The following is a 27,857-nucleotide window of genomic DNA, read 5'->3' on the forward strand; positions in this document are numbered from 1 at the left end:
GACAGTTTACATAGCTAGATGAACTTCCTGTTCATGGAAGAATTACTAATTTGCCGGTATTTCAAAGGAATATTACTTATGAAATCAATCTCAAGGCTAAGAAATACGGGTGAAATCGGGTCACTTTCGGAATTCCCGGGTTATTTCAATGACCCGGCGGGTGTTCCGGGTGATCCCTTAGAATTGTGAAAATCTCGGGTCACATCCGCAGAATACGGGTCAGTTGACAGGTACAAATGTATGCATTAATGGTGGGGGGGGGGGGGGGGGGGGCCCCCCCCCATTAATATTCGATAGTTGTGCTCCTACATTGGAAGATGATACCGACAACAAGAACAAAATTAGATGAAGCATTTAATTCGCGTCTTTCTCCCCTTTCCAAATAGGACCCTTGAAAACACACTTGTACGATTTTTTGACCTCAGAAATATTCCAATGCTGATCGTCTTTATTTTATTTTTGAATTGTAAGTAGATACAAACAGACGATAAATCTGTGACCTGACCCATATGAAAGTTTTTTATTGACTTTATCATTTATGAATTCTTATAAAACACGTGTTTACATAATCTGTTAATCCTCTTTGTTTTTGTTTTGCACGTGCTCACTTATGAATACTAAGATATGGAAAAAGTATAAAACATACTTGAATCATAATGCTCAATACCTGCTGTTGTTATTCTTAGCTGACATTGACTTGTTTTCATGTCAGAGTTAGAAATGATTTGATTTAACACAAAAAGTCATGTGATAATGTTTGAAATTTACTATTGAATTTCTGCTGCCACACACATCTTAAGCGGATCCAAAGGGGGGGGGGGGGGGAGGAGGGGGCGCCCCCCCCCCACTTTCGTAGGAAAAATTTGGTTGATTTTATAGGGAATCACTGAAGCATGACTGGAGCGCCCCCTCCCTTTAGGTCAGTCAGTGGGCCCACCTTGGGAAAAGTTCTGGATCCCCCACTGTACATGTATGACATAGTAAAAAAACACATGACTTACTCCTGCTCAAATTGGCCTTCCATAGCAAGCATGTGTTTCATTCAGGCCTAAATTATTGTTTGTTCTTTTCCGACCCTATGTTTAGAAACAGGGTAGGTAGGTAAAATAATACAGTCTGCACCAAAAACTTTTTCAACTACTAGTCCGAAGACCAATATTCTGACATTTTTCTTATTGGTCCAAACAAAGTTTTGAAAAAACTTACTAGTCTGAAAGAAATTTTACTAGTCTGTGGCATCAGACTAGTGGCTAACCGTGCAGACTGTAAATATATTTTTTTTTCCTAATAATAACTTAGCTCGGCACATTTTTTGTCACGGGTAGGCAGGTAGGTATACTATTTTATTTTATAGATACAAAAACCTACATGATGTCATTTTTGTTTGTATTGTTTTTGTTTTAGTATGCTTTTGCTTACAAGTTTCTGGGACTATTAGTATAGTAGTCCCAGGAAGTTTTGAAAAAAAATTTATCATGTAGAATGTGAAGCTAATTCATATGCACTACTATATTGTTTTCAAATATCAAAATATAGGGCTGGCCTGTGCAGCATATTCTCAACGTTTATATGCCTGGAACTTTTAAGAGTTTTAACTTACCTCAACCTAAAGATTTTCTGTAAAAGATAACCTTGTTCTGGTAAAATATGTCCAGACAGACATACATGTACTATTAGTAGAAAGTAGAAAAAGTCCCAAAAGTGTTTTAATTTTAGTGTGTGCCTGTGTTTTTAATAAAAATGCTACCAGACTTGAAACTAAATTGTCACATATTTTACATCGCATTTATAAATTATCTGTATGGAAAAACTTGAGGATTTTACTGCCGAATATTCTCCACTTTACAGACCTTTGGTTAATGTCAGATATAAATAATATATATCAATGCTGGTCGAAGGCATCGTTAAAATATTCATCCTGATCTACGAATCACCAAAGGTGATCCCTACATTGGATACGACGTCCGTTTACAAAATATTTTGTACACACGTTGATAATTTTGTATTGGATGAACTTTTTTTTAATGAACCCTGCTCTTCAAGTATGAAGACACAGAAATGTTCCTCATATCATGATTTCAAAGCTTTCCACATCAATTTCAAATAAATGCTTTGAAACTTTAAATGCAAGTGTTCATGTCAAACCCTCAAGTGATACCAAACGGACTAGACCTTATACAGGAATGATAAAACCCGAGGATTCCGGTAATATAGTTTTGAGCGGGAAATACAAATAAAAGATTTTTGGTAGGAACGAAAAAATTAAATAAAATAAAATCTTGCTGGTAAATACAAATAAAAGATTTTCAGGCGGAATGAATTTATAGGGTCGGTAAAGGGCAAACAACAATCTTAATTTAAGCCTCGATGGGAGTCAAAATCTGGCAATTTGAAAAATACTTAAATCATATATACATGTATAATGTTTGAATGATAGAAAGTTTGAGAAACACTCATCAGATGACAATGATGAGGAAAGGAAGAAAATCACATACAAACTGAAAATCTTGACAAATAATTCACATAGTAATAATGCAGAGAGAATAGATTAAACATGTAATAATATTACAGGGGCGGATCCAGCCATTTGAAAAAGGGGGGTTCCTAACCCAGAGTAAAAAGGGGTTCTAACTATATGCTCCCATTTAAATGCATTGATCAGCAAAAATAAAGGGAGGGTACCAACCTCCCAAACACCCCCCCCCTAGATCCCCCAATGTATTATCTTAAAAAAGGGGAAATATGTAGTGTAGCTTTGCCATCAAAATGAACACAGAGTAAATACCATGCATAATAAATATGACAATATTAAAAAATCTCCAGGTATGACATGTATGAGGCCCCAAGTCCAGCTGAAAATTTACAAATCTCTAGTTGTGACTTGACAACTCTGTCACATGTATGAGGGTTTGGATGGGGTTAAATGATTAACGAATAATGCCCTTTAAAAATGAAGATTAGAAAATAACTGGCAAAAAAAATGAAGATTAGAGAAAAAAAGGGGTTGATTTTTTGAAGATTAGAGAAAAAAGGGGTTAATTTTTTTAAAGATTAGAGAAAAAAGGGGTAAAAAAATTAAATGTTTAAAGAATAACAGACCCCCATCCAGACCCTCATGTAAGCCATAGAAATAAGCAAGGTGAAAGATGAATGTAATAGAAAAGTAAACAATGTTTAAATTTAAAATCATGTTTCATAAATTTTAGCTGAATTTTTATTTAAATTGTCAGATTTCTTTTGTATCCAATCTAAATTATAGGGAAAAAGAACTGGATTTGGAATGCGGAACTGGTTATGAAAATTTTAAACAATGACTCTATGAGAGTTTAAAATGTATCAAAACTAAGTCAATAGATATACGAAGATGTGGTGGCATGAGTGCTAACGGGACAACTCTCCATCCAAGTCACAATTTGTAAAAGTAAACCATTATGGTCAAAGTACAGTCATTAACAAAGAGCCTTGGCTCACACCAAACAGCAAGCGTTAAGGGGCCCCTAAAATATACTAGTGTAAAACCATTTAAACGAGAAAACTAACTGTCTAATCTACAATGATCTATATAAAAAAATGAGAAATAAGAAACACTTATGAATTACATCAACAAATGACAATAACCATGATAACTGAACATCTGATTCCTGACTTAATACAGGTTCAAACAAATGCAGCAGGTTTCAAACGTTTTAATAGCCAACCTTCACCCTTACCTGAAAAATTGTGTAACATAACAACATACATGTAGAAAGACACTTGATAATTGAGAAATCTTTATTATAAACATTGTAGGAAAGTAAAGATTGAAGATGTGATTAATCTTGACTGCTAAGAGGCGTATAAATATTCCAGCATTGCCATGGAACACCAGTTTTCAGTAGCTGATTGGGCAGTGTTTGTCAGCATACTGGTCATTTCAGCATGTATTGGGATTTACCATGCCTTAACTGGAGGAAAACAGAAAACTACCAAAGAGTTCCTAATGGGTAACAGAGAAATGAGTTGTCTCCCTGTTGCTGTTTCAATCCTTGTCTCATTCCAGTCGGCCATTTTGATTTTAGGTACATTATATATTCATGGAATTGTTGATATTTGTTAAGCGAACCAAACACATGTAACTACCTCTGTTGTTATTTTTTAGGTTCAATTTAAAAATGAAGATGTGGTAGGATTATCAATGAGACAACACTCCACGAGAGACCACATGACATAGAAACTTAATGACTATAGGTCACCATTCACCTTCAACAATGAGCAAAGCCCATACCACATAGTCAGCTTTAAAGTCAAACGTTTTCAAAATATTTTTATTTATAAGTTCAAAGATACTTGAATTCTGTCCCCTATTCAAATTTAAATTTGCAGCCTGGTTCATAGGAAAATGAAAAGTTTCATACACAATTTCTATCTTTTCACACGTCATTTTTTCAAATTGTTTTAAGAATAATGATCTGAAATTATAAATGTCAGGACACAATGGACAAATTAAAGATTGAAATAAGTTTATTTGCTAACTTTCATTTTTTTAACCTCCTTGATAGTCTCTGGGGAACCATGTTGGCCTTGAGCATAGGACGTCATGTGGTAGAACCCCAGCTGGTTCAGTCTCTGGGGAACCATGTTGGCCTTGAGCACAGGAGGTCATGTGGTAGAACTGGGGAACCATGTTGGCCTTGAGCATAGGAGGTCATGTGGTAGAACTGGGGAACCATGTTGGCCTTGAGCATAAGAGGTCATGTGGTAGAACCCCAGCTGGTTCAAACCATAGACTTTCAAATTTGTATATACTGCATCTCAACTAAGCACACACCATTAAAGAATGAGAGAAAAGACTGGGTGGCTTGCAGTCACTGTCTGAATAAATTGCCTGGGTAAATAAGAAAAAGAAGATGTGGTATGATTGCCAATGAGACAACTCTTCACAAGAGACCAAAATGACACAAAAATTAACAACTATAGGTCACCGTACAGCCTTCAACAATGAACAAAGTCCATACTGCATACTGGTCAGCTATAAAAGGCACCGAAACGACAATGTAAATAAAAACAATTCAAATAAGAAAACTAACAGCCTTATTTTTATAAAAAAAAATGAACGAAAAACAAAAACATGAAATATGTAACACATAAACAAACAACAACCACTGAATTACAGTCTCCTGACTTTGACAGGCACATACATACATAATGTGGTGGGGTTAAACATGTTAGCAGGATCCCAACCCTCCCGCTAACCTGGGACAGTGTAAGTGACATGTCTTTCTTCATGTCCTTCAAATTGTTACCTTGTGGAATAGCTTGTTAAAATCTGACTTTAGTACAAACATGACAAAGCAGGGTTATTAATCATAATAAATTAGTATGTTTTTGTCCTGAATACAGTGAAACCTGTTTAAACCGAACCTCTTCGGGACTTAAGATTTTATTCGGTTTTGGCCGATGTACAGTTTTATCAGGTTTACAACGCATATAATTAGGAGATAACTGTTTTGTATTTTAAGCTCCGACGGCATCAATTAAGTTTACTGGCAACGCGTTAGCATTGCATTAGAATTTGATATGACGGTGCTTAAAAACATGTTTGGTATATACAGGGTTTCGGTTAATGCAGGATTCTGTTTAGGCAGGTTTCACTGTATATGCATTTAACTATGATCAATTGCTCTATTTTCTTTGTACAGGTGCACCTGCAGAAATGTACACTAAAGGGACCCAGTATTTTTTATATGTGTTTGGACAGATGTGGGCAGTCGTCATGGCAACCATTTTATTTGTACCATTGTTCTATCCTTTGAAGATGACAAGCATGTATCAGGTAATACTGGCATTTTTTTGTGGATGTATCCTTAATTACTATATATATTAAAGAAGATGTGGTATGATTGCCAATGAGACAACTCTCCACAAAAGACCAAAGGACACAGATATAAACAGATATGTCACTGTACAGCCTTCAAAAATGAGCAGGGCCCATACTGCATAGTCAACTTTAAAAGGCCCCAAAATCACAAGTTTAAAACATTTTGAAGAACGAACATATAGTCCACCAATTTTATTTTTAATCAATATTGAATCATAGAAAAATTGATTGGAATAGACCTCCAAATGATCCATGTGTATTGGAACTATTGCTAAATTTATTAACAAATGTTTTGTTTTTTTATTTCCAAATATTTAGTACAATTTGACATTCATGACAGTAGTCCATGCCTACTATTTATTTTTTAAAGAAACAGATGCAATTTTAGTGTCGAAATTCATTTTGAACTGTGTCTATTTTCCCCTATTAGTCTTTGTTAAATTTGCACTTCAAAACATTGTGTAGACTTTATCTTTTTTTCAAATAAAGAAATACTTGGCATGAGTAAAGTTTTTTCCTATAGAAAAAATTTCTCATAACATTTCAATGCATATATATAAGAAAATAACCATCACTGGAAGTTAACCAATCAAATTTCTCCCCTTATCTAACCTGTGTACAAGGTTTAGGAACCATGTAACCTCAAGTTTCCAAAATATTCTAAAGAAATCCCAAATAAAAAAATAATTGTGCTTTGAAATACCCAAGATATTTGATCAAGGTATTTTTTTGATGAAATTGATGTCTAATCAACTTGAAACTTAGTACACATGTTTCCTATGATATGATCTTTCTAATTTTAATGCCAAATTAGAGTTTTTACCCCATTTTCACGGTCCACTAAACATAGAAAAGGATAGTACGGATGGAGCATCTGTGTACTAGGGACTCATTCTTGTTTTCGACCTATTTTTCATATTATTATTTGGTGGTATTACACTTATCAAATGCATGTAGATGTAATCACCCTTTGAAAAGTTCCTGGCTACAGGCCTGTCATATACAATAATTGTTTCTTTTCTGAATCTCTGAATGATTTGATTTTGAGATATTTTTTTTTGCAGTATTTAGAAATGAGATACAATTCCAGGGCAGCTAGATTAACAGGAACAATCATCAATAATCTCTCTATGGTAATATTACACAACATTTATCTATAAAAAAGAAGATGTGGTATGATTGCCAATGAGATAACTCTACACAAAAGACCAGATGACACAGAAATTAATAACTATAGGGCACTGTATGGCATTCAACAATGAGCAAAGCCCACACCGCATAGTCGGCTGTAAAAAGCCCTTATATGGTCATTGTCACTTGTAACCTCAGTTTTTACTGTGTTGAAATTATCTTTTATTTCCACTAAAAATGGGATTGAACTTCTAACTAAGTTTCAAAGTAAGTAAATCCAAAGTCTGTTGGAAGATATGAATATAGGTTAGTTATCAATTATCTTGGGCATGAATTGAACTGATGATAAGATGAATGATTTGGCCGTGACCAATAGGCCAAATGTTCATATTTTTTATATAAAATAAATGATTAATTTATCTCCAACTTGGCAAACTCAAAGATGTTTCTAATATGAATATGCAGACATGTTATATAGTTTACTTTCCTACCTTAAGAATGTACTTAGGTGAGGTTAGGTAAAATTTAATAAATTAAGAATTTAAAATTGATACTATAAGCTGGTAGATCATTTGTTAAGGATAAAAATAAGCTAAAAATATTGATAGGTCATGGACCTCCTTTTTGAGATATTTGAGGTTCAAAATATGGCGGGAAAAGGCTGACTCAGACTTTTACCTTATATTTGCATTATTATTTGGGTCTCAAAACAAAAGAGGGGCAAAATATTTTACCTTGCATTGTATTGAAAAAAGACAAGGAGTCCGAACATTTGACACGAATTCCAAAACCTCACCTAAGTACATCCTTAAGAAAGCGTTATTGAATTTATCAGTAAATTTATAAGGCAATTGCAACCAAGAAGAAAATGGAAACAATCAAGCAATATGACAATTAAAAAACTGATCTCTCATGAGGGTGGTATCTGCACGGAAGAATGCGAATTAAAATTGCCATTTCACCATGAACGAACAATAAAAAGTTTCTTGCATGTTGATCTTTTTACCAATTTCACGAAACACAGGAAATAATGAAACTTTTTCACGGCTGCACGTGAAATAAAAATAGCAAAACATGTTGCACAAAAATAACCCTTTACTACCCTCATCATGGTAATCATGCTAATTACAGCGTCAATTATGGGAATTGACAAATTTATTTTTTATAATACATATTTGTTTACCTGTAGCTGATATTTGTTTACCTGTAGCTGATATTTGTTTTCAGTTGATATACACAGGAATAGCCAGCTTTGCTCCATCAACAGCTCTTCAAGCAGGTATTTATATTTACAGCCGATTTCAATGAGTGTGTGGCCAAAGTTAATTTCTTTGGTTGGCTTGCTTGTTAGCTCAACGGTGAAGTCATTATTAGGTCAGGTAAACTACCCTTCTTTAAGAATTGACTAGTCAGACAGAAAACCAATCTATCTGTCTGTTGGAGTCAGGACTATGCTACTTCGAAAGAAGGGTAGTATACCTGACCTAATAATGACTTCACAGTTCAGCTAACAAGCAAGCTAACCAAAGATATTACCTTTCGCTACACACTCAATGAAATCGGCTGTAAAGCCTTTTAAACCATGCTGTAAAAATATAATTTATGAAGGTCTGCTAATTTTGTGTATTTATAATATACAGTTTAGTATGACATATAAAAAAAAGATGTGGTATGATTGCCAATGAGACAACTCTCCATAAGAGACCAAAATGACACAGAAAGTAACAACTATAGGTCACTGTATGGCCTTCAACAATGAGCAAAGCCCATAAAAGGCCCTAAAATTACATTGTAAAACAATTCAAACGAAAAAACTAAGGGCCTAATTTTTGTACATAAAATGAACGAAAAACAAATATGTAACACATAAACAATATAACCACTGAATTACAGGCTCCCTACTTGGGACAAGCACATACATAAAGAATGTGGAGGGGTTAAACATGTTAGCCGGATCCCAACCCTCCCCCTAACCTGGGACAGTGGTGAAACAGTACAATATAAGAACAAACTATAAAAATCAGTTGAAAATGACTTAACTCATCCAGTATCACTAAACTAGTTCTCATGTTTGTTAAAGGGTCAGCAAGGCAGGCCTCTGGGTGCAATATTTTCTTGCCGTTTTCTACTCTTTGGTTAGGTTGTTGTGTCTTTGACACATTTCCATTCTCAATTTTAGTCAAACCTGCCCTAATGGTCACCTGCCTCCAACGTCCACTGTCACACCCTCCTGTTTTTCTCTATATAATTTAATTCATTTCAGCAGCCATCTGTTCGGCATGGTCAGTGGTCACTTTATTTTTAAACAAAATCATCATTTTTAAAAACTTTGAACAACAGTCATTTTGGTGGAGCCTTTGACTTTTGTAGAAATAGCAAGACATAGTGCTCCTACATTCCGTCGTCAGCGTTGTTGTCTGCGGCAGTGTCCACAAATATTGAGGGGGGATAGGAGGGGTCCTGATCCCGAAATCCTGGACTTAAAAAAACAAAATCCTGAGGTCCCGAATTTAAATAAAGTTAATCCCAACGTCCCGAGATCGGAAAAAAAGGATTCCCGTATCACGAAAGGGTCAATCCCGAAATCCCGAGCTTAAAAAGACCCGATCCCGGAGTCCCGATAAAGGTCCTATCCCCCCTCAATATTCACTCTGCCAGTTAACATTACATTCACTCTGTGGTTAAAGTTTTAATTTTTTTTTATAACTTTCTTCAACTATCCTGGATTACTACATTGTACCAAACTTGGACAGGAGCTTGTTTATGATCAAAAGCTAGTATGCAGAAGGAAATTTTGTAAAAATATATTTCCAGTTTTTCTTTATGTTACTTATATATGAACTTAGTTTTCCAGTTAACCTTACATACTGTCTGCAGTTAAAGTTCTTAAAACATTAATTACATTCATAAAGTAGGTGAGACACTGGGTTCCGCAGAACCCTTACAATTTCTTTTGTTTTATCTAGTATCTACAAAATATCTTTATGAGGAAAAATATTGAAGAACTATTTAACATTTGTTTTCATTTTTCAGTGAGTGGTTTCCCACAATGGGCCTCTTTTATTATTATTGGTTGCATATGTACATTTTATACATTTATGGTAAGATATTTTTTGAATACCTGTTTAAATTATCACTGTTATACAAAATTATCCTTTGATCTAACTGACTGATAATTTCCTTTCTCAGCATAGTAGAATGATATGAAATGATATGAAAAATAATCGCTAGAAACTAAGGGAGCACGTGCCGTTGTCATTGGTTAAATAGGGATAACAGATTATCATTGATCATCTAAAGTTGTTTGCTTTTTTTCAATTTTGCCCAGGTGGCTAAAGCAAGAAAATCTATCATTGAGATGACCAACAATAAATCTAAAATTGTATATCTTACAGAATAAATATTTTTTTTTTTTTTTTACTGAAAAATGCTTTTCCCAATTATCGATGATTATGAGAATAAAAAGATGTGGTATGATTGCCTGCAGTGAGGCAACTTTAGCAGCTCTAGGATACTGTTTTATTTTCAAAAATGAGTAAAAAAGAGTGAAATGAAAAATGCAAAACTAAGTTTGTAAAAAATATCAACAATAAAAGGTTTGTTCATTTTCGAAATGATTCATAAAAATCAAAAGTAAAAATCATTGTAAATTAAAAAAGACTTGGCATTTAAGAATAAAACTTATGGAATCCCTAAGGAAACATTGATCCCTAGATGAAGTTATAGATAACATGTATGGAAATATGGATCATAGCTGTACAATGTCTGTGAAATTTAGGCAGATTCATTTAATTTTGAAGGTGTTAATTTTCTTAGATTGATGAAAAATTATATTTTCTTAGAAGCTTGAATTCATGGTTTTGTTATACACTTCAATTTGTGACAAAAAAACGACAAAAATGAGTACCACACACTTAATTATAAACCTAAAGAAGTTTATTTATAATTCCTTTTTCAGGGTGGACTTAAAGCTGTGATATGGGTGGATGTCTTCCAAGCTCTGATTATGGTAGCTGGTATATTAGCTATTGTCATAAGGGTAATAAATATTTATATTAACAAGTTGTTTAGTTTTGGGATTGACTTCCAAAGGTTTGAAAATTGAGAATGGAAATGGGGAAGGTGTCAAAGAAACAACAACATGACCAAAGAACAGAAAACAGCCTAATGCCACCAATGGGCATCAAGAAACTGAAGAAGGCCAATGGCCGAAAAGTCTTAAAAATTAATTTAATACTATAATAATATACAAATATAGCCTAGTATATAGATACAAGGATATATTGACCTGAAAGAAGTATATTGACTTAGGACGAAATACTTCTTAGGGTCGATATATCCTGTATTGATCTCATACAAAGGCTATATTTGTTATATTATTAATTTCCGACCATATTTGTATCAAAATCGTCATTTGATTTTGTTGGAATTTTATAGATATCATATTGTCTCCTTGACAATAACAAAGTATTAGCTGTTATTTCAATTGCCTTTTTTTTTGTTTATTTGTCATCTTATGTATTTGAAATTTTTTTTTCATTAAATAATCAATCACAGATATCATTTGTTTCAAAACGTTTAAGATCGTTTAACAATATCCTGAAATCATTACATGACATACATGACATAAGATCTTATTAATTTATTATTTTGTGTTTTATATTAGGCCACATTAGATGTAGGAGGGTTTGATAGAGTATGGGAGATAAACTCTAAATGGAACAGAATAGATTTCTGGAAGTAAGTTCATAGTTATAAACAGCTTAAGACTTGCAAAACACAATAATTTAATTTTTGATGTAACTCGTCTTCTGATTGGCTGATAGTGTTATGTTTAAGACTCAGCTTATAGACATAATTTTGTCATGTGATCGTTATGTCATCACAGTTTTTATACGCCCGTCAAAATTTTGACGGGACGTATTATGGTATACAAATGTCCGGTGTCCGTCTGTCTGTCTGTCTGTCTGTCCGTCCGTCCGTCTGTCTGTCTGTCTGTCCGGTGTAAACATGTCGCACCGTAACTTGAGAACGACTTATCTAAATTTCATGAAACTTAATATAGTTGTTTTTTATGATGGTCAAATGATCTGTATACTTTTTGGTGAAAATAAGATTTAAACTTTTTGAGTTACAGCACTTTGTAACTAAAACAGGGGTGTGTTTTTTTTCACATGTCGCACCGTATCTCAAAAACGATTCTTGATTATTGCTTAAAACTTTACACACTTCTTAGTTATATTAATCTTAATATCTGTATACTTTTTGGTGATGATTCAAAATTTCATTTTGAGTTATTGAGTATTTTGTAAAAAAGGGGGAGGGTTTTTTACATGTCGTGCCGTATCTCAAAAATGATTTATGATTATTGCTTAAAACTTTACACACTTCTTTGTTATATTAATCTTAAGATCTGTATACTTTTTGGTGATGATTCAAAATTTCATTTTTGAGTTATTGAGTATTTTGTAAAAAAGGGGGAGGGGGTTTTTACATGTCATGCCGTATCTCCAAAACGATTTATGATTATTGCTTAAAACTTTACACACTTCTTTGTTATATTATTCTAAAGATCTGTATACTTTTTGGTGATGACTCAAAATTTTATTTTTGAGTTATTGAGTATTTTGTAAAAAAGGGGAGGGTTTTTTTTACATGTCGCGCCGTATCTCAAAAACAATTTATGATTATTGCTTGAAACTGTACACACTTCTTTGTTATATTAATCTAAAGATCTGTATACTTTTTGGTTTGATTCAAAATTTTATTTTAGTGATATTTGTAATAAGAAAACAGGATGGGGGGGTTTCACATGTCCCGCCGTGTCTCAAAATTAATAAATGGTAATTGCTTAAAACTTTCTCAGAAACTATTTATGATCATTGCATAAAACTTCCACATAAGACGTCGGGCGTATCATGCGCTCATGGCGCAGCTATTTATTTCATGATTTACTCCAGCTGAAAATGGAATTTAAACTTAAAATATAAGACATGACTGTGATATTTTTTCTGTCTTTTTTTTAATAGTTAACATATTCTTTCTTCATAGACAGAAAAATATTACAGTCATTCCTTAAATAAAACCAGGAAAGACATGATATAGATCATTTATGGTCAGTAAATGTAGACAAAGGTCATTTGTGAAATTACGATTTTGAAAAAGTGGTGCGGCCACTACGGCAATGTAAGTAGTGGGATTTGTTAAGAGTTAAATAAACTCATCATCAATATCATTTTTAAAATTTTGGATGCCAGACACAAATTTGGTCTACAAAAGTCTCATCAGTGATGCTTGGAATAAATCAGATGAAAAAGTCCAAATAAAGTATAAAGTTTAAGAGGATGTAGGACAAAAAATTTGAAAAGCTTTCGATAATAAAACAATATCATTTAACAGAGTCTAGTCTTTAGCAATTTTTTTTTTAAACTGTTCAATGAAACTACATGAACAAAGCAATAGATTTGTATGCATGCATTTTTTATTGAAGAAATCACAAAAATGTCAGATTGATAATTTCTCATAAATATATATAAGAATTTACAGCAAATGTGTCGTTGTTTTCTTTTTTCAGTTTTGATCCTGATCCAACAGTTCGTCACACTTTCTGGGCTTTAGTAATTGGAGGAATGATCAACTGGACTGGAACTTATGGAGCCAGTCAATCTAGTATCCAGAGATTTAGTGCCTTATCTTCACTCAATGAAGCCAGGAAGTAAGTTGTACAGATAGAAACAACTAGATGTGACGGGGCTTAATGAATTTTGAAAACTATTTACATGATTATCTGACATCAAGGAATTTAGTGCATTTTGTACCCTTGCCCATCAGAAATACAACAATATTCATAAAAAATAATCATATTGTAATTCAGAAGATTCCTTAAATAGAAAAATATTATCATCTCTGACCACTTTTTCATTAAAAAAAAAGACATTGAGATGTTTGGTTGAATGTTCAATAATTTCTAAAATTTAAGATGAACTTGGTAGAGGGTATAGGTCACAGTATGGCCTAAACAATGAGCAATCCCAATAGTGTTTATTTTTAGCTCACCTGGCCTAAAAGGCCAAGTGAGCTTTTCTCATCACTTGGCGTCGGGCGTCCGGCGTCCGGCGTCGTCGTTAACTTTTACAAAAATCTTCTTCTCTGAAACTACTGGGCCAAATTAAACCAAACTTGGCCACAATCATCATTGGGGTATCTAGTTTATAAAATGTGTCCGGTGACCCGGCCATCCATCCAAGATGGCCGCCATGGCTAAAAATAGAACATAGGGGTAAAATGCAGTTTTTGGCCTATAACTCAAAAACCAAAGCATTTAGAGCAAATCTGACATGGGGTAGAATTGTTAAACAGGTGAAGATCTATCTGCCCTGTTATTTTCAGATGAATCGGATAACCCGTTGTTGGGTTGCTGCCCCTGAATTAGTAATTTTAAGGAAATTTTGCTGTTTTTGGTTATTATCTTGAATATTATTATAGATAGAGATAAACAGTAAACAGCAATAATGTTCAGCAAAGTAAGATTTACAAATAAGTCAACATGACTGAAATGGTCAGTTGACCCCTTTAGGAGTTATTGCCCTTTATAGTCAATTTTTAACCATTTTTCGTAAATCTTAGTAATATTTTACAAAAATCTTCTCCTCTGAAACTACTGGGCCAAATTAATCCAAACTTGGCCACAATCATCTTTTGGGTTAGTAGTTTGAAAAATGTGTCCAGTGACCCGGCCATCCAACCAAGATGGCCGCCATGGCTAAAAATAGAACATGGGGTAAAATGCAGTTTTTGGCTTATAACTCAAAACCCAAAGCATTTAGAGCAAATCTGACATGGGGTAAAAAAAAATATCAGTTCAAGATCTATCTGCCCTGAAATTTTCAGATGAATCGGACAACCCGTTGTTGGGTTGCTGGCCCTGAATTAGTAATTTTAAGGAAATTTTGCTGTTTTTGGTTATTATCTTGAATATTATTATAGATAGAGATAAACTATAAACAGCAATAATGTTCAGCAAAGTAAGATTTACAAATAAGTCAACATGACTGAAATGGTCAGTTGACCCCTTTAGGAGTTATTGCCCTTTATAGTCAATTTTTAACCATTTTTCGTAAATCTTAGTTATCTTTTACAAAAATCTTCTCCTCTGAAACTACTGAGCCAAATTAATCCAAACTTGGCCACAATCATCTTTTGGGTTAGTAGTTTGAAAAATGTGTCCAGTGACCCGGCCATCCAACCAAGATGGCCGCCATGGCTAAAAATAGAACATGGGGTAAAATGCAGTTTTTGGCTTATAACTCAAAACCAAAGCATTTAGAGCAAATCTGACATGGGGTAAAATTGTTTATCAGGTCAACATTTATCTGCTCTGAAATTTTTAGATGAATCGGATAACCCGTTGTTGGGTTGCTGACCCTGAATTGTTAGTTTTAAGGAAATTTTGCTGTTTTTGGTCATTATCTTGAATATTATTATTGATAGAGATAAACTGTAAACAACAATAATGTTCAGCAAAGTAATATTTACAAATAAGTCAACATGACTGAAATGGTCAATTGACCCCCTTAGGAGTTATTGTTCCTTATAGTCAATTTTTAACAATTTTTATAAAATTTGTAAATTTTTACTAACATTTTCCACTGAAACTAATGGGCCAAGTTCATTATAGATAGAGATAATTTTAAGCAGCAAGAATGTTCAGTAAAGTAAGATGTACAAACACATCACCATCACCAAAACACAATTTTGTCATGAATCCATCTGCTTCCTTTAATATTCACATAGACCAAGGTGAGCGACACAGGCTCTAAAGAGCCTCTAGTTCTATTAATGTACTGAAATGACAGTACAAAATATTTCAAAATAGAAAACCAACATCATGATAAATGTTGACTGTTAAAGTTTTTGATAAAATATAGTTCAAATTTTATTTATAGTTTAAAAATAAATTGTAGTGTTTTTATGCCCCACCTAGGGGATTATGTTTTTCGGTCCATGCATCTGTTCATCCGTCTGTCTGTCTGTCCCTCTTCAGGTTAAAGTTTTTGGTTAATAAGTTATTGGGTAAAGTTTTTGGTCAAGGTAGTTTTTGAAATTGTTACTTGAAACATAGTACACATGTTCCCTATGATATGATTTTTCTAATTTTGATGCCAAAGTAGAGTTTTGGACCCAATTTTATGGTCCACTGATCTTAGAAAATGATAGTGAGGGTGTGGTATCCATGTACTATGGACACATCCTTATTTTTTTTTCTTTCAATTTTTCAGAGCTGTGATGATGAATTGTGTGGGAGTATTTATTATGATAACTATGTCATGTGTAGCGGGTATTTCTGTCTTTTTCAGAGCTGTGATGATGAATTGTGTGGGAGTTTTTGTTATGATAACCATGTCATGTGTAGCGGGTATTTCTGTCTTTGCCTACTATGCAGATAAAGGCTGTGATCCTCTGGCCAATAATGATATTAAAAATTCCAATCAGGTGGGTATTAGATAAAGGCAACAGTAGTACCACTGTTCAAAACTCATAAATCCATGGACAAAAAACAAAATCGGGGTAACAAACTAAAACTGAGGGAAACGCATTAAATATAAGAGGAGAACAACGACACAACATAAAAATGTAACACACACAGAAACAGACTAAGCATTAGACAAAATCCTATGAGAATAACAAATATAACATCAAAACCAAATACATGAATTTGGGATAGATAAGTATTATGACACGTTTTATAGTAATGTGAATTCACACTCAAAAATAAGAGAAAACAAACTACACAACAGAAACAGTGTTACAATGCTGTAAAAAATATTTAAACAATTACTATGGATTCATTTATATTTTTCGATGGATACCAATTATCATGGATTTCTAGGGTACAGGCAAGGTGAGCTATGATTTTAAATGTTTAACGAATGACAAATTTTCTGTATACTTGTAAGCAGACTTTGCCAAAAGCATGAAATTATTTATCCACGAAAAAAGAAAGTATTAATTAATCCACAAAAAATTGAATCCACATTAACAAGTGGCACAGTATAATTTTTAGTCCCCAATCTGATCATGTAGTATTTTGGATTTAGTTCAGCAGTTTCTAATCTTTCTTTCCTGTTTTTTACAATGTTTATAACATAAATGTATTATGCAAAACAAGCAGTTTTAAAACAACATCACGCAAAACTTTGTCACGATAAATCAATTAACTATAAATATATATATATCCAACTATGCAATTGTTAACCTTTGCATTTATTTTTAGATCATTCCATATTTTGTATCAGAGATGCTGGGATTCCCAGGGATTCCTGGTCTATTTATAGCTGGTCTATTCTGTGGTGCTTTAAGGTAAGTTAAAGTTAAGATATGAGCTAAATGATACTATCAGACTCCCTCAATAATTTATTGTGTAATTTTGACATATATAAAGAAAAGATCTGCATGAAAATAAGATTTTTGAAATATTTGGAGATTAGTTCAGTACCAATTGAACACTCACAAAATTTGATACAAATACTAAATTTTGTTACTGAGGCCATCAGCATTCAACAATGAGCAAAACCCATTGTGTATTCTTATATGTAGCTATAGTAGGCCCTGTTATATATGAAAAAATGTAAAAACAATAGTAAAATGAAAATTAAAACAAAAGATACACAAATGGCTTTGTTAATCTTACATCAACCAAAAAAAAAAGAAAGAAGAAAGAATAACACAATTAGAGCATCAGACTACTAACTCAATGGTTCCTGATTCGATCCCGTTCTGGAGAGAAAATTTCAGGGACTGAATTTAGCCTCTCCCTTGACACCATTTGCAAGTATGGTCTTGAGAAACGATGATAGTCCGATGGTTGGGGACGATAAATGGCTGACCCATGTTAAGAGAGAGCAATATCTCTAGGACGTGAAAGACACCCGTGTAGATTTCGAAAAAGAGCAGACTAATTCCGTAAAGTGGAAAGGGATTAATATAAGTTGTAATAACTTGTTTCCCAATCCACTATAAGTAAGTGTTTATTATAAAATTATCATGACAACTGACTGTTATCTAATTATTCCAGTACATTGTCATCCAATCTTAGTTCTATGGTAGCTGTAACATATGAAGATATGATAAAGCCTTGCATCAATCCATCCAGACCAGAAATTGTTAGAATGAGAATCACTAAGTTGTTAGGTATGTTCCAAAATCCATTTTTATGTTTTTTTTATGTGCAGTTTTTGGCTTATAGCTCTGAAAATGAAGCATTAAGAGCAAATCTGACAATCAGTAAAAATGTTCACCAGGTCAACATCTATCTGTCCTAAAATTTTCAGACGCATAAAAAAAACTTGTTGTTGTGCGCCTAAATTGGTAATTTTAAGGATATTTTGCAGTTTTTGGTTATCTTGAATATTATAATAGATAGAGATAAACTGTAAACAGCAAAATTGTTTAACAAAATAAGCCAAATAAAGTACAAAGTTGAAGAGCATTGAGGACTAAAATTCCTAAAAGTTTTGCCAAATCAATAGATAGAGATAAACTGTAAACAGCAAAATTGTTCAGCAAAATTAGATTAGCCTCATGGACTCTGCAGCCTATAGTTTTATGTTTATGGTAACATAATCAATTTTAATAATTAAAAAGAAGTAATATTGTTCTTTTGATCTAATATTTGCCCATGTAATAGTGAACTTTAGAGAATATACATATATATGTAAATAGCACTTACTACGGTACTAGCAAATAAGCTTTTGTACATGTTGAGCAGGTTTTTGTCAAAAATGTCATGTTATTCATAGACAATATAAAAATAAGAAGATGTTGTACGATTTCCAATGAGACATCTCTTCACAAGAGACCAAAAGACACATTGATTAACGTCGTAAAGACTTTAGGTCACAGTATGGCCTTCAACAATGAGTAAAACTCCTTATAAAGACCAAATTTACAAATTTTGCTTTGTTATTTAAACGAAAATGTTTTTGACTATTTCTTATAATGTGTTATACTTTATGTCATTTCAGTTCTTATTTATGGAGTATTAGGAATATTAGCAACTTTTCTGTTCAGAAATTTGAAGGGAACTGTTTTACAGGTAAGTTGTTTACTAGAAAAGACAACAATTTTTTTAGCATTTTGTATAGATTATGCATGAAATATCCAATTCTGTGTGATAAAAAAGAAGTACATGATAGCTCTAATGACTTCTCTGTAACCTTTGTATTTGCATGGTTTTATGAGAATAAACTATCTAATAACATTCTTTCAGATAAGAAAAAGAAAATGGGGCCACTGGACTGGTTTTCTTAAAATAGTTAAATTCACAACACTTTCTAATAAAAATGACTTTATTGGAGTTATTTTCCCCTACTGTCTGAGTTATCTCCCCTTAGGTGGCTAAGTTTAAAATAAGGAATAAACAAGAATTGTGTTGGTTTTTTTTTAGAAAATTAAGCTGTAAATATGATAAAACACAAAACTTTTTCTATTGACATTAAAAGTCTCACACATGAATTACATACTACTCTCAAAATTTGAACATTTCATTAATGATCTAGACTTATTGTTAATTGCTACTTCAAATTCCAAGATGGAGGAAGAAACTCGAGCCACCTTAAAGCGTCTATAATTTACTATACTGTACAGATATTGCTCATTACTCAAGGCTGTACAGTGACCTAAAATTGCTTAAATCCACCTCAGTTGGTCTCCAATGTCAATAACATCTTCATATGTTTATCTAAAGTAGAAATTGTGAAAGAAAAAAAACTAGCAAAACATTATACATGAACTATTTGCCACTGGACATTTATCAACCAACAATCATCTTTTTTGGTGTCCATGATGATTAAAATGCATTGTAAATGAATCACTTATTGTTTATATTGTTGAATGGAATAACAAGTGAATATACATACATCAATTTGTTTCTTTTCAGGCTTCCTTAAGCTTTATGGGCGCTGCTGGTGGCGCTCTGAATGGACTTATTATGTTGGGAGCTTTCTTCCCTTGGGCTAACTCAAAGGTAATGTTTAAAGCCTAAACAATTGCTGACCTGGTAAAAAAACCCAGTGTGAGCCTTTCCATCTTTCATTTGCACATTAATCACTCATTGTTTTATCAAATTCTTCATGTGTTGAACAACTACAAGATAAATTTTAATGTAAGTCAAAGACAGTTGCATTTTAACAATTGCATCGAATGGAATATTTTTTTACTTATATACAGTGGCATCATTTTGAACACAAACTATAACCCTTTTCTAACTCCATAGCCACCAACCATTTGCCTGCTATAGTACATCTACCAGTTTGCATTAATTTGTTTGATAGTTTAAAAGTTATCAGTCCCAATAGACCACTTTCGAGTTCATCCGTCACCTGAAAAAACTCGTCAATTATACGCGTCAATATGACGTCATTTACCAGATAGAGGGGGTCGCCTGTATCCCTGCACTATTTACGTTCATCAAGCGTCTTGGTGATCGTCATTGTGCAGGATAAACTAGAAATAATGGTTGTTCTGTAGGTACTTAATGACAATTCCCTAATGACATCAATGCTGATTGTCAATTTTGAGAATTCAATTTGTCGTATAATTCGTACAATATATATAATTATAGTTTTCCAACCACTCGCTCAACATTGGAATGGAAGTGACGTTGCCCCTAAACGCACAAATGACGTTCACTAAAACCAGAGTTTTTGACGGAAATGCATCAAACTCGAAAGTTGTCTATTGACTCATTAGCATTTAAACTTAGCCAGCTACCATCAAATTTTAAAATGGATTCTAACACCATCTTTATGTTTAAAAGCATAAAATAATAACTGGTTAGGACTATTACATTTTACACTATCAGCATATGAAGTGATATTGTACACAGGCAAATTTTGGTCACATGATTTTCATACCTCCTCAAACTATTCAAACGTGATTCTTGCTTGTAACACACAATAAAATATGGTATTTTGCATGACTTTATATCAATTTTTGAAAATAAATTGGATTAATTTTAGTTTTAAAATTGATAAAGTAAAATTAGAAATATTTATGAATCATAATTAAACATACTTTTATTTTTATTTTTAGGGCGCTATTGTTGGGACCATTACAGCTTACATTGCCACCATGTGGTTAAGTATAGGAAAATATACAGTTGTAGGTATCAAAGAAACCCTACCTTCTCCCGAGTATAACTGTAGTATTTATATGGATGAGGTTACCATAGCAACAACAAATGTTACTATGACAACGATGTCTTCCATTGGGACTTACATGTATAGTACAAGTGGTCTGTTGACAAACTATAGTATGTTTATAACAAATTCAGAAAGTACTACTACCAGCACTGTTACACTAGTTTCACAGTAAGTATTTGATGACATAAAAAACATGTTTTTGGTAAAAAAAATTACTGAAAATTCAGAAATTATTTGTGTTTTATTATTGCCAAAATTTTAATATGTATGCAGCATTTTCAGAAATCTAAATTGAATGAAATTCACAGTTGTGGTGAATGGCAAATTTATAGAAATAAAAAAGGCATGCCATAATTTCTAAACATTGTTTATAAAAGGTTTTTAACTAACAGTCAGAGGTAAAAAAAAATTCTGCATTTGAAAATTTGCCATATATTCTTAATTTTATGAAAAGTATTGCCAATCGTCAGTCAGATTTTATCCATTTTCTATGTGATCTTCATATTTTATTTATTGGTCTTGCAAAATTTTAAATTTCTATTTTCTTGGGTATCAATTGTTGTGGATTGAGGAAAACTTGATTTAGCGTGGATATTTGATTTCATAGTTTTGCCAATCTCTGCATACAAAACAAGTAGAAAATTTGTATTTGGTTGAACATTTGAATTCGTGGCATGCCTGTACCCTGCGAAACACATGAAAATTGGTATCCAAAGATTTTTTTATTTAAAAAAAATAAATAAATATTAAACATATTTTATTAACAATCACCTGTTACATCAACCCTCAGAGGAGCAACTAAGGGGGCCCCAATTTTTACAGTCTCATTTGTCGGGGAAAAAGCAAATGAGAAAAAAACCTCCGACTATGAATTATTAACATCAACCTTTATAAATATTATCTATCCTTGTACCAAAGAATATTGATGAATACACAGTATAACAAAATTCTTATTGAATTCAAAATTCTTTGTCAACTTTAAACAGGCAAATTTCTTTTTGTCTCAGATTAAATTAAAATAATTTGAATAATCAACATGTTTATCATTAAACAAAAAGCACAAAAATTAATAAGAAAAGCTATTTACAAAACTTCCCTATCATTAATTTCGAATTTTAAACTGTTGATTTCTACTTTCATTTCAGAACAGGTTTAGATAGTTTTTACAGTTTATCCTACCTCTGGTATTCCACATTTGGGATGTTAATTACCTTTGTGGTTGGACTTCTAGTCAGCTTTATTACAGGTAGGTTTTTATGCCCCCACCACGAGGTGGCATTTAGTGTAACCTTTGACCTTCCATCCTTCCATCTGTCAGTCTTTCTGTCTTTTGATCTTGCCTCTGTCCCGTTTTTTTATATTGAAAGGCAAGATTGAGCTGGGACATATAAAAAAGAAGATTTGGTATGATTGCCAATGAGACAACTATCCACAAAAGACCAAAATGACACAGACATTAACAACTATAGGTCACCGTATGGCCTTCAACAATGAGCAAAGCCCATACCGTATGCATAGTGACATGCATGTCCTTAGACACTTTCTTTGTTTTACAAGTAGCTTCTCTTTTCCAGATCAAAGAAATGTCTAGTTGCTATATTCCAAATACAGGGGCAGAATTGAATTCTTGAATTATTTGGAAAAAATATCATTTCTGAATTTAAAACAATAAGTAGTCCTTCTCCCTTTGTGAGTAGAATTTTAACCAGAATATAGATAGTTGCAATATGGCAAAAGAACATCTTCTCTTTTATAAAATTGAATTGAGAATGAAGACTAGTAATATGTCAATGAGACAATAATCTGGACCAAAGAGCAGAAAAAAACGCACCAGGCCACAAATGGTTCTTCAAACACAAACAAACTTAGAAAAATTATGAATGTAATTTGCAGTGAAATAGGCTGAAATGTGTAAAAAATTGAAAAGAGCTTACATTATTTGTCTGTCTGTCTGTCTGTCTGTCTGTCTGTCTGTCTGTCTGTCTGTAGACACTACTTATGGTCATAATATTCTATCATATTAAAAAGTAAAATCACAAAAATACTGAACTTAGAGGAAAATCAATTCAGAAAGTCCATAATTACATGGCAAAATCAAATAACAAAACGCATCAAAAATGAATGGACAAGAACTGTCATATTCCTGACTTGGTACAGGCATTTTCAAATGTAGAAAATGGTGGATTAAACCTGGTTTTATAGTGCTAACCCTCTCACTTTGATGACAGTCTCATCAAATTGGGTTATATTTACATTGATGCGTTAACTAAACAATATTCTACTTTCAGGTCCAACTAAACCAGAGGATGTGAACCCTGATCTCATGATTCCAATCTTTGACAGACTCTTCTGGTTTTGTCTGCCAAAGAAAGTTTTAAAGTTCTTACGCTGTGGTGTAGATTATGAAACAGATGTGAGTCAAATCAAAACTTTTGGTGTTCCAATCAGTATACTGAAATATCAGAAGTTTTATTATTACAGAAATTGCAATGAGATAGGTGATGCATAAAAAACAATGCATTTTAAATTTTGCTTTAATTTCAAACAGCATTTCCAAAATTACCAATTATTGAACTCATGTTTGTCTAACAGTTGCAATGAAAAAGAACACAAAAAAAATTTCTGCAGTTGAAGTCTAACAAGTTATTTTAAATCTTTTTTTTGGCTTATGATTTTATTTTTCTTGAAAAGTTCATCTCAATGCTTGAAAAATTCAACTAATTTGAAGTTTTCCCTTTTGATAAAAGTTGAAAAAAATAAATTAAGTCTAAATGAAGTGTTAAAACTAGCACTGTTACCATAAATTAATATTAATTTCAAATATCTCAACAATAATGAGGAAATCACACATAAATAATGCAAAGATTAAATGAATACAATTTTTATGGCCAAGCAACAAAGTTGCCGGAGCCATATAATTTTACCCTTGTCCGTCATTACGCAACAAACCATTATATAGGCTTTTTTTCTAAACGCCTTCAGATATTGGGCTGATTTTTGGTATGTGAGTTAACCATGATCAGTTACAGATCATATTTGTGTTTCCTATCGCTCCGGTAATTTTTGCCAAAATGACGGGCTTTAGACTTTGATAAATTGTTGAAAATCACAGTTTTTTCGTACTTTTTTTCTAATTTAGTATTATAACTCCAACCAAAAGTTTAGACATATTATGATATGAATACAGAAAACGAAAAATACCAGATATCAAGATACATGATTTGTTTGTAAGATATAAGATAATACTTCTATTGTTTTCATTCACTACTGTGGATTCGTTATCAATTCGCCGTTTCAGAATCTAATGCATTCTGGGTAATATTTCCAAAAGCGTACACCAAAACACTGCGATTGGTTTAAAACGTACTAAACAATGGGAATCCATTCAATGACATGACAATATTTTTATTTTGGTGTATGAACAATGAGATTACCCATAGTCGTTTAGATTCTGAAAAGGTGAATTGTTGGATATCAATTTTCGTGGGTTTCAGGAATTCAGATGTTCAACGAATTAATTATAGGCTTAGTATGCAGAGAATGGCAAACCACAAATCAAATATTTAGAAAAAACAAGTTTTCCTCAATCTACGTAAATTAATACCCTCAAAATAAATGAATCCACAGTATACAGAAAAATATTTAAAAATGCGTCTTTTCTTTGTTTTTTGCCTAGCCATTGTTTACTTTTTAAATTGTTGTCTCATTGGCACTCACACCACATCTTCCTATATCTATTGAATGTTGATTGATATTTTTGGTTGAAAAGCTGAATATCAAATTTCATCAAATTTATTTTCTTTGTAGAATACAGATGACAATGACAGTGGTATTACAGAAACAACATTTAAGAGTTTGAATAGTGTGACCAGAGTGGACAGTGCTGAGGCCAATCATCAATCTAAGGAACTACAACTCTTGTCACATAAATATATGGAATCATGACAACAGATTTTATCATGATCATGATCTCTTGATTTTGAAACCATTTGAGAGTACAAAATGATCTCTTGATTTTGAGGCCATTCGCGGGTGCTGTGGAAGATATTTTTGTATTTATACTGTTATATTTTGTATGTCCATGTCCATTTAAGGTGGTACCCAACACTTTCACTAATATTAATTTGGCTCGTTTAATTTTCATAAAATTTTGTCGAGGTATTTACTTTGACCATTTTACAAAAATATAAAAATTTCAAAAATTTTGAACCAACTGTTTTGTCAGAAAAATTACACTGGTTATATAGCAGTTTGACAAACACCAATTTTGATCATTGAGAAGCTTAATATTCCTTTAACAACACAACGTCATTAAAACGTTTAGCTGATTTTACAGAGTTATCTGCCTGTAGTGTTAGGTACCACCTTAAGTACCAGTCTTTCAATTTCAGGCAATTTATATTTCAGAGTTACCCTTACCCCGAGTTAAAAATGATAGGTCTTTTGTTTTTGTGCTTCTTGTAATTTGTGAAATCTCTAAATAACTTATTGTTAGAAAGAAAGTAAGTTACAGAGTTATCTCCCCATAATCGTTAATTTCATGTGATTTCATGGTCAGATATATGGAATCCTTTGGTTTTATAGATGTAAAATATTTACCCACTTATCCACAGAGCAGGGAACATCAATATCCTTAAAAATTAAATCAGTCATTTAGTATTTTAAGTACATTTTAATTTATATTTGCAATTTTGTTCTAGGGATTTACTGTTTTCATTTTAACGATATTCATGAGAATAAAAATTTTATTATGTCATATTTAATGATTGATACATATGTGTTATTAAAATGATATCCTAACTATTAAATTTTCTGTGTTTTTTTTCCTGTTTTTGTTTTGTTTAAAGTAGTTATAAAACGTTATTTTGTCAAATGCAAGGAAAATTAATATGAAGATATTTAGTTTGTCCCTTCCTAGTATTAATAGCACTGATCATTTCTTCAACACTCTTTAAATGAGATTGGGGAGGTGCACTTATTTTTTTGGTTTTTATTTAGACCATTCTTTATTTTTTCCTATGTATCCTGCACTTCTTGCCTATATTTCTCTACTTCATTGTGATGTATGATTCACTATTTGTATCTAAAAAAAGAGGGTTGCAATTAACTGAAATGCATTGAGTTACTATAATTTTTCTGGTAAAAATTTTCAAATTATATATTTATATATTGTAATTATGCATATAACAAGTAATCATGATAAAATATTAATATTTCAGATGATTCAGGGTTTATATTAAAAGTATGATTGATAAATATTGATATTATTTTTATGTTTTTGTGTTATAATTTTAGAATTGAATGCTTATATTTGTTCATTCATTTGGTTGTAAAAGTGTTGACCAAAGTACATTTTGTATGAAGCGTGGAGGCACATCATTCTAAAAAAATGTGCATGGTCAACACTTTTACAACCCTATGAAATTACTAAAAGAAGCATTCAATTCTTATAATCACATTTTTCCCTATGATCATGAATTATGATTACTATCAAGTTTTTGGAAAGATTAGAACTTGTTCTAAATCTTTACTTAGGCACTGGCCTCCCTAACAACAGGACAGGTTAGCTACTGTTACTCAATGTATTCACACTGAAATATAGTTCCCTATGGTTCTCATGTATGTGCACATAATACACATATAAACTGAAAAAAACTGGGTAAATTATTGGAGCAGTTCATTCAAGAATGTATTTCATTAAGGTGTGTTGATGTGCAGGCTTTTTAAAAAACATTTTGATTAGGTAACTTGGTATTGATTCAACTAGTATGATTGACAACTGTCATTATCACTAAACAATCAGAGACAAGGTGGACCTTTAATTTTTTATTTACTTGCACACTTTATTGTAGAAGTTCATCATGCCATTATGAATGCTAATTTCAGAATAACAAAAGATTGCTATTAGCCAATCAGAATAATGTATTATAATGAAATATACATGTAATGTAATTTTATCTTTATGAGAAAATTGTTTGTAGAAATTGTGAAAGCCGCAAAATTAAGTACCAAGGGAAATGGAATTTTTCATGAATCCCTACAAAAAAAATTAATCCAAAGTATTGTCTTTCAAACACTTGCATAACATTTATAACACTATTTCAATGTCTTAAAACAGGTATGTCTCATGAAGGTTATTGATTGTTTTTGTTTATTCCCTACTTTGCATTTTTCCATTACAATGTATGTATGAGGGAAGGAAGGAAAGTGTAATTATTGAATGTGGGTCATGGGTATTTTTTCAGTATGCCTCTAATACAATAAAATGTCCTTACCCTCCCACATACATTTTAAATGGAACGGCCCTTACAAGAGACATGAGAGAGTAGTCATTATGTTTATCAATTTGTGCATCTATTCGTCAATAAGTCTGTCTCATATCAAGTTGTTAAGATGAACACATTTTATTAGGGTTTATGTGTGGTTGATTTGAACTAAATTTCCATATGTATTCTATTTTACTTTTCAAATGTTCTGTGTAAAGTTAATGTAATGTCAACTAACACAACAATCATTTCTGTTTTCATTGAATAATGAAAATTCTGTGAGTTGAAAAAGATATGTTAACTTGTGGTCATTTATTGTTATCGTGGGTGCTCAAGATTAAATATTTGTTTGTATGAATGATGTTAGTTATTATTTCGTCTCGATAAAAACCTCATAAAAAA

General features: G+C 32.4%; 1 protein-coding gene across 2 annotated transcripts; it reads left to right on the plus strand.

The window, feature by feature from the left end:
- The first annotated feature begins 363 nt into the window (after positions 1 to 363).
- On the plus strand, positions 364 to 27,805 carry LOC139495222 (sodium-coupled monocarboxylate transporter 1-like). Of its 2 annotated transcripts, XR_011657292.1 has the most exons (20): positions 364 to 466; positions 3,790 to 4,058; positions 5,679 to 5,812; positions 6,922 to 6,990; positions 8,216 to 8,267; positions 10,022 to 10,089; positions 10,947 to 11,027; positions 11,655 to 11,728; positions 13,563 to 13,703; positions 16,345 to 16,480; positions 17,262 to 17,347; positions 18,063 to 18,178; positions 19,012 to 19,082; positions 19,926 to 20,012; positions 21,080 to 21,357; positions 22,335 to 22,435; positions 23,478 to 23,602; positions 24,997 to 25,283; positions 25,561 to 26,705; positions 27,076 to 27,805. XR_011657292.1 is itself a non-coding variant. In XM_071283447.1 (18 exons), exons 2-18 carry the CDS (start codon positions 3,857 to 3,859, stop codon positions 25,132 to 25,134), a joined length of 1,959 nt encoding a protein of 652 aa, XP_071139548.1. In that variant the 5' UTR covers positions 373 to 466; positions 3,790 to 3,856; the 3' UTR covers positions 25,135 to 27,805. The 2 variants fall into 2 exon arrangements, 1 of the variants encoding a protein (XP_071139548.1); XM_071283447.1 differs by having other exon boundaries at positions 373 to 466; positions 24,997 to 27,805.
- The last annotated feature ends 52 nt before the right edge of the window (positions 27,806 to 27,857 follow it).

Source organism: Mytilus edulis, chromosome 11 (genome assembly GCF_963676685.1).
Source record: "Mytilus edulis chromosome 11, xbMytEdul2.2, whole genome shotgun sequence".
NCBI classification, from domain to species: domain Eukaryota; kingdom Metazoa; phylum Mollusca; class Bivalvia; order Mytilida; family Mytilidae; genus Mytilus; species Mytilus edulis.

Coding starts and splice junctions, on each gene's coding strand:
- LOC139495222 (XM_071283447.1), top strand. CDS start 3,857: ATGGAACACCAGTTTTCAGTAGCTGATTGGGCAGTGTTTGTCAGCATA. Junction 4,059..5,678: donor GTCGGCCATTTTGATTTTAG/GTACATTATATA, acceptor TTCTTTGTACAG/GTGCACCTGCAGAAATGTAC. Junction 5,813..6,921: donor AGATGACAAGCATGTATCAG/GTAATACTGGCA, acceptor TTTTTTTTGCAG/TATTTAGAAATGAGATACAA.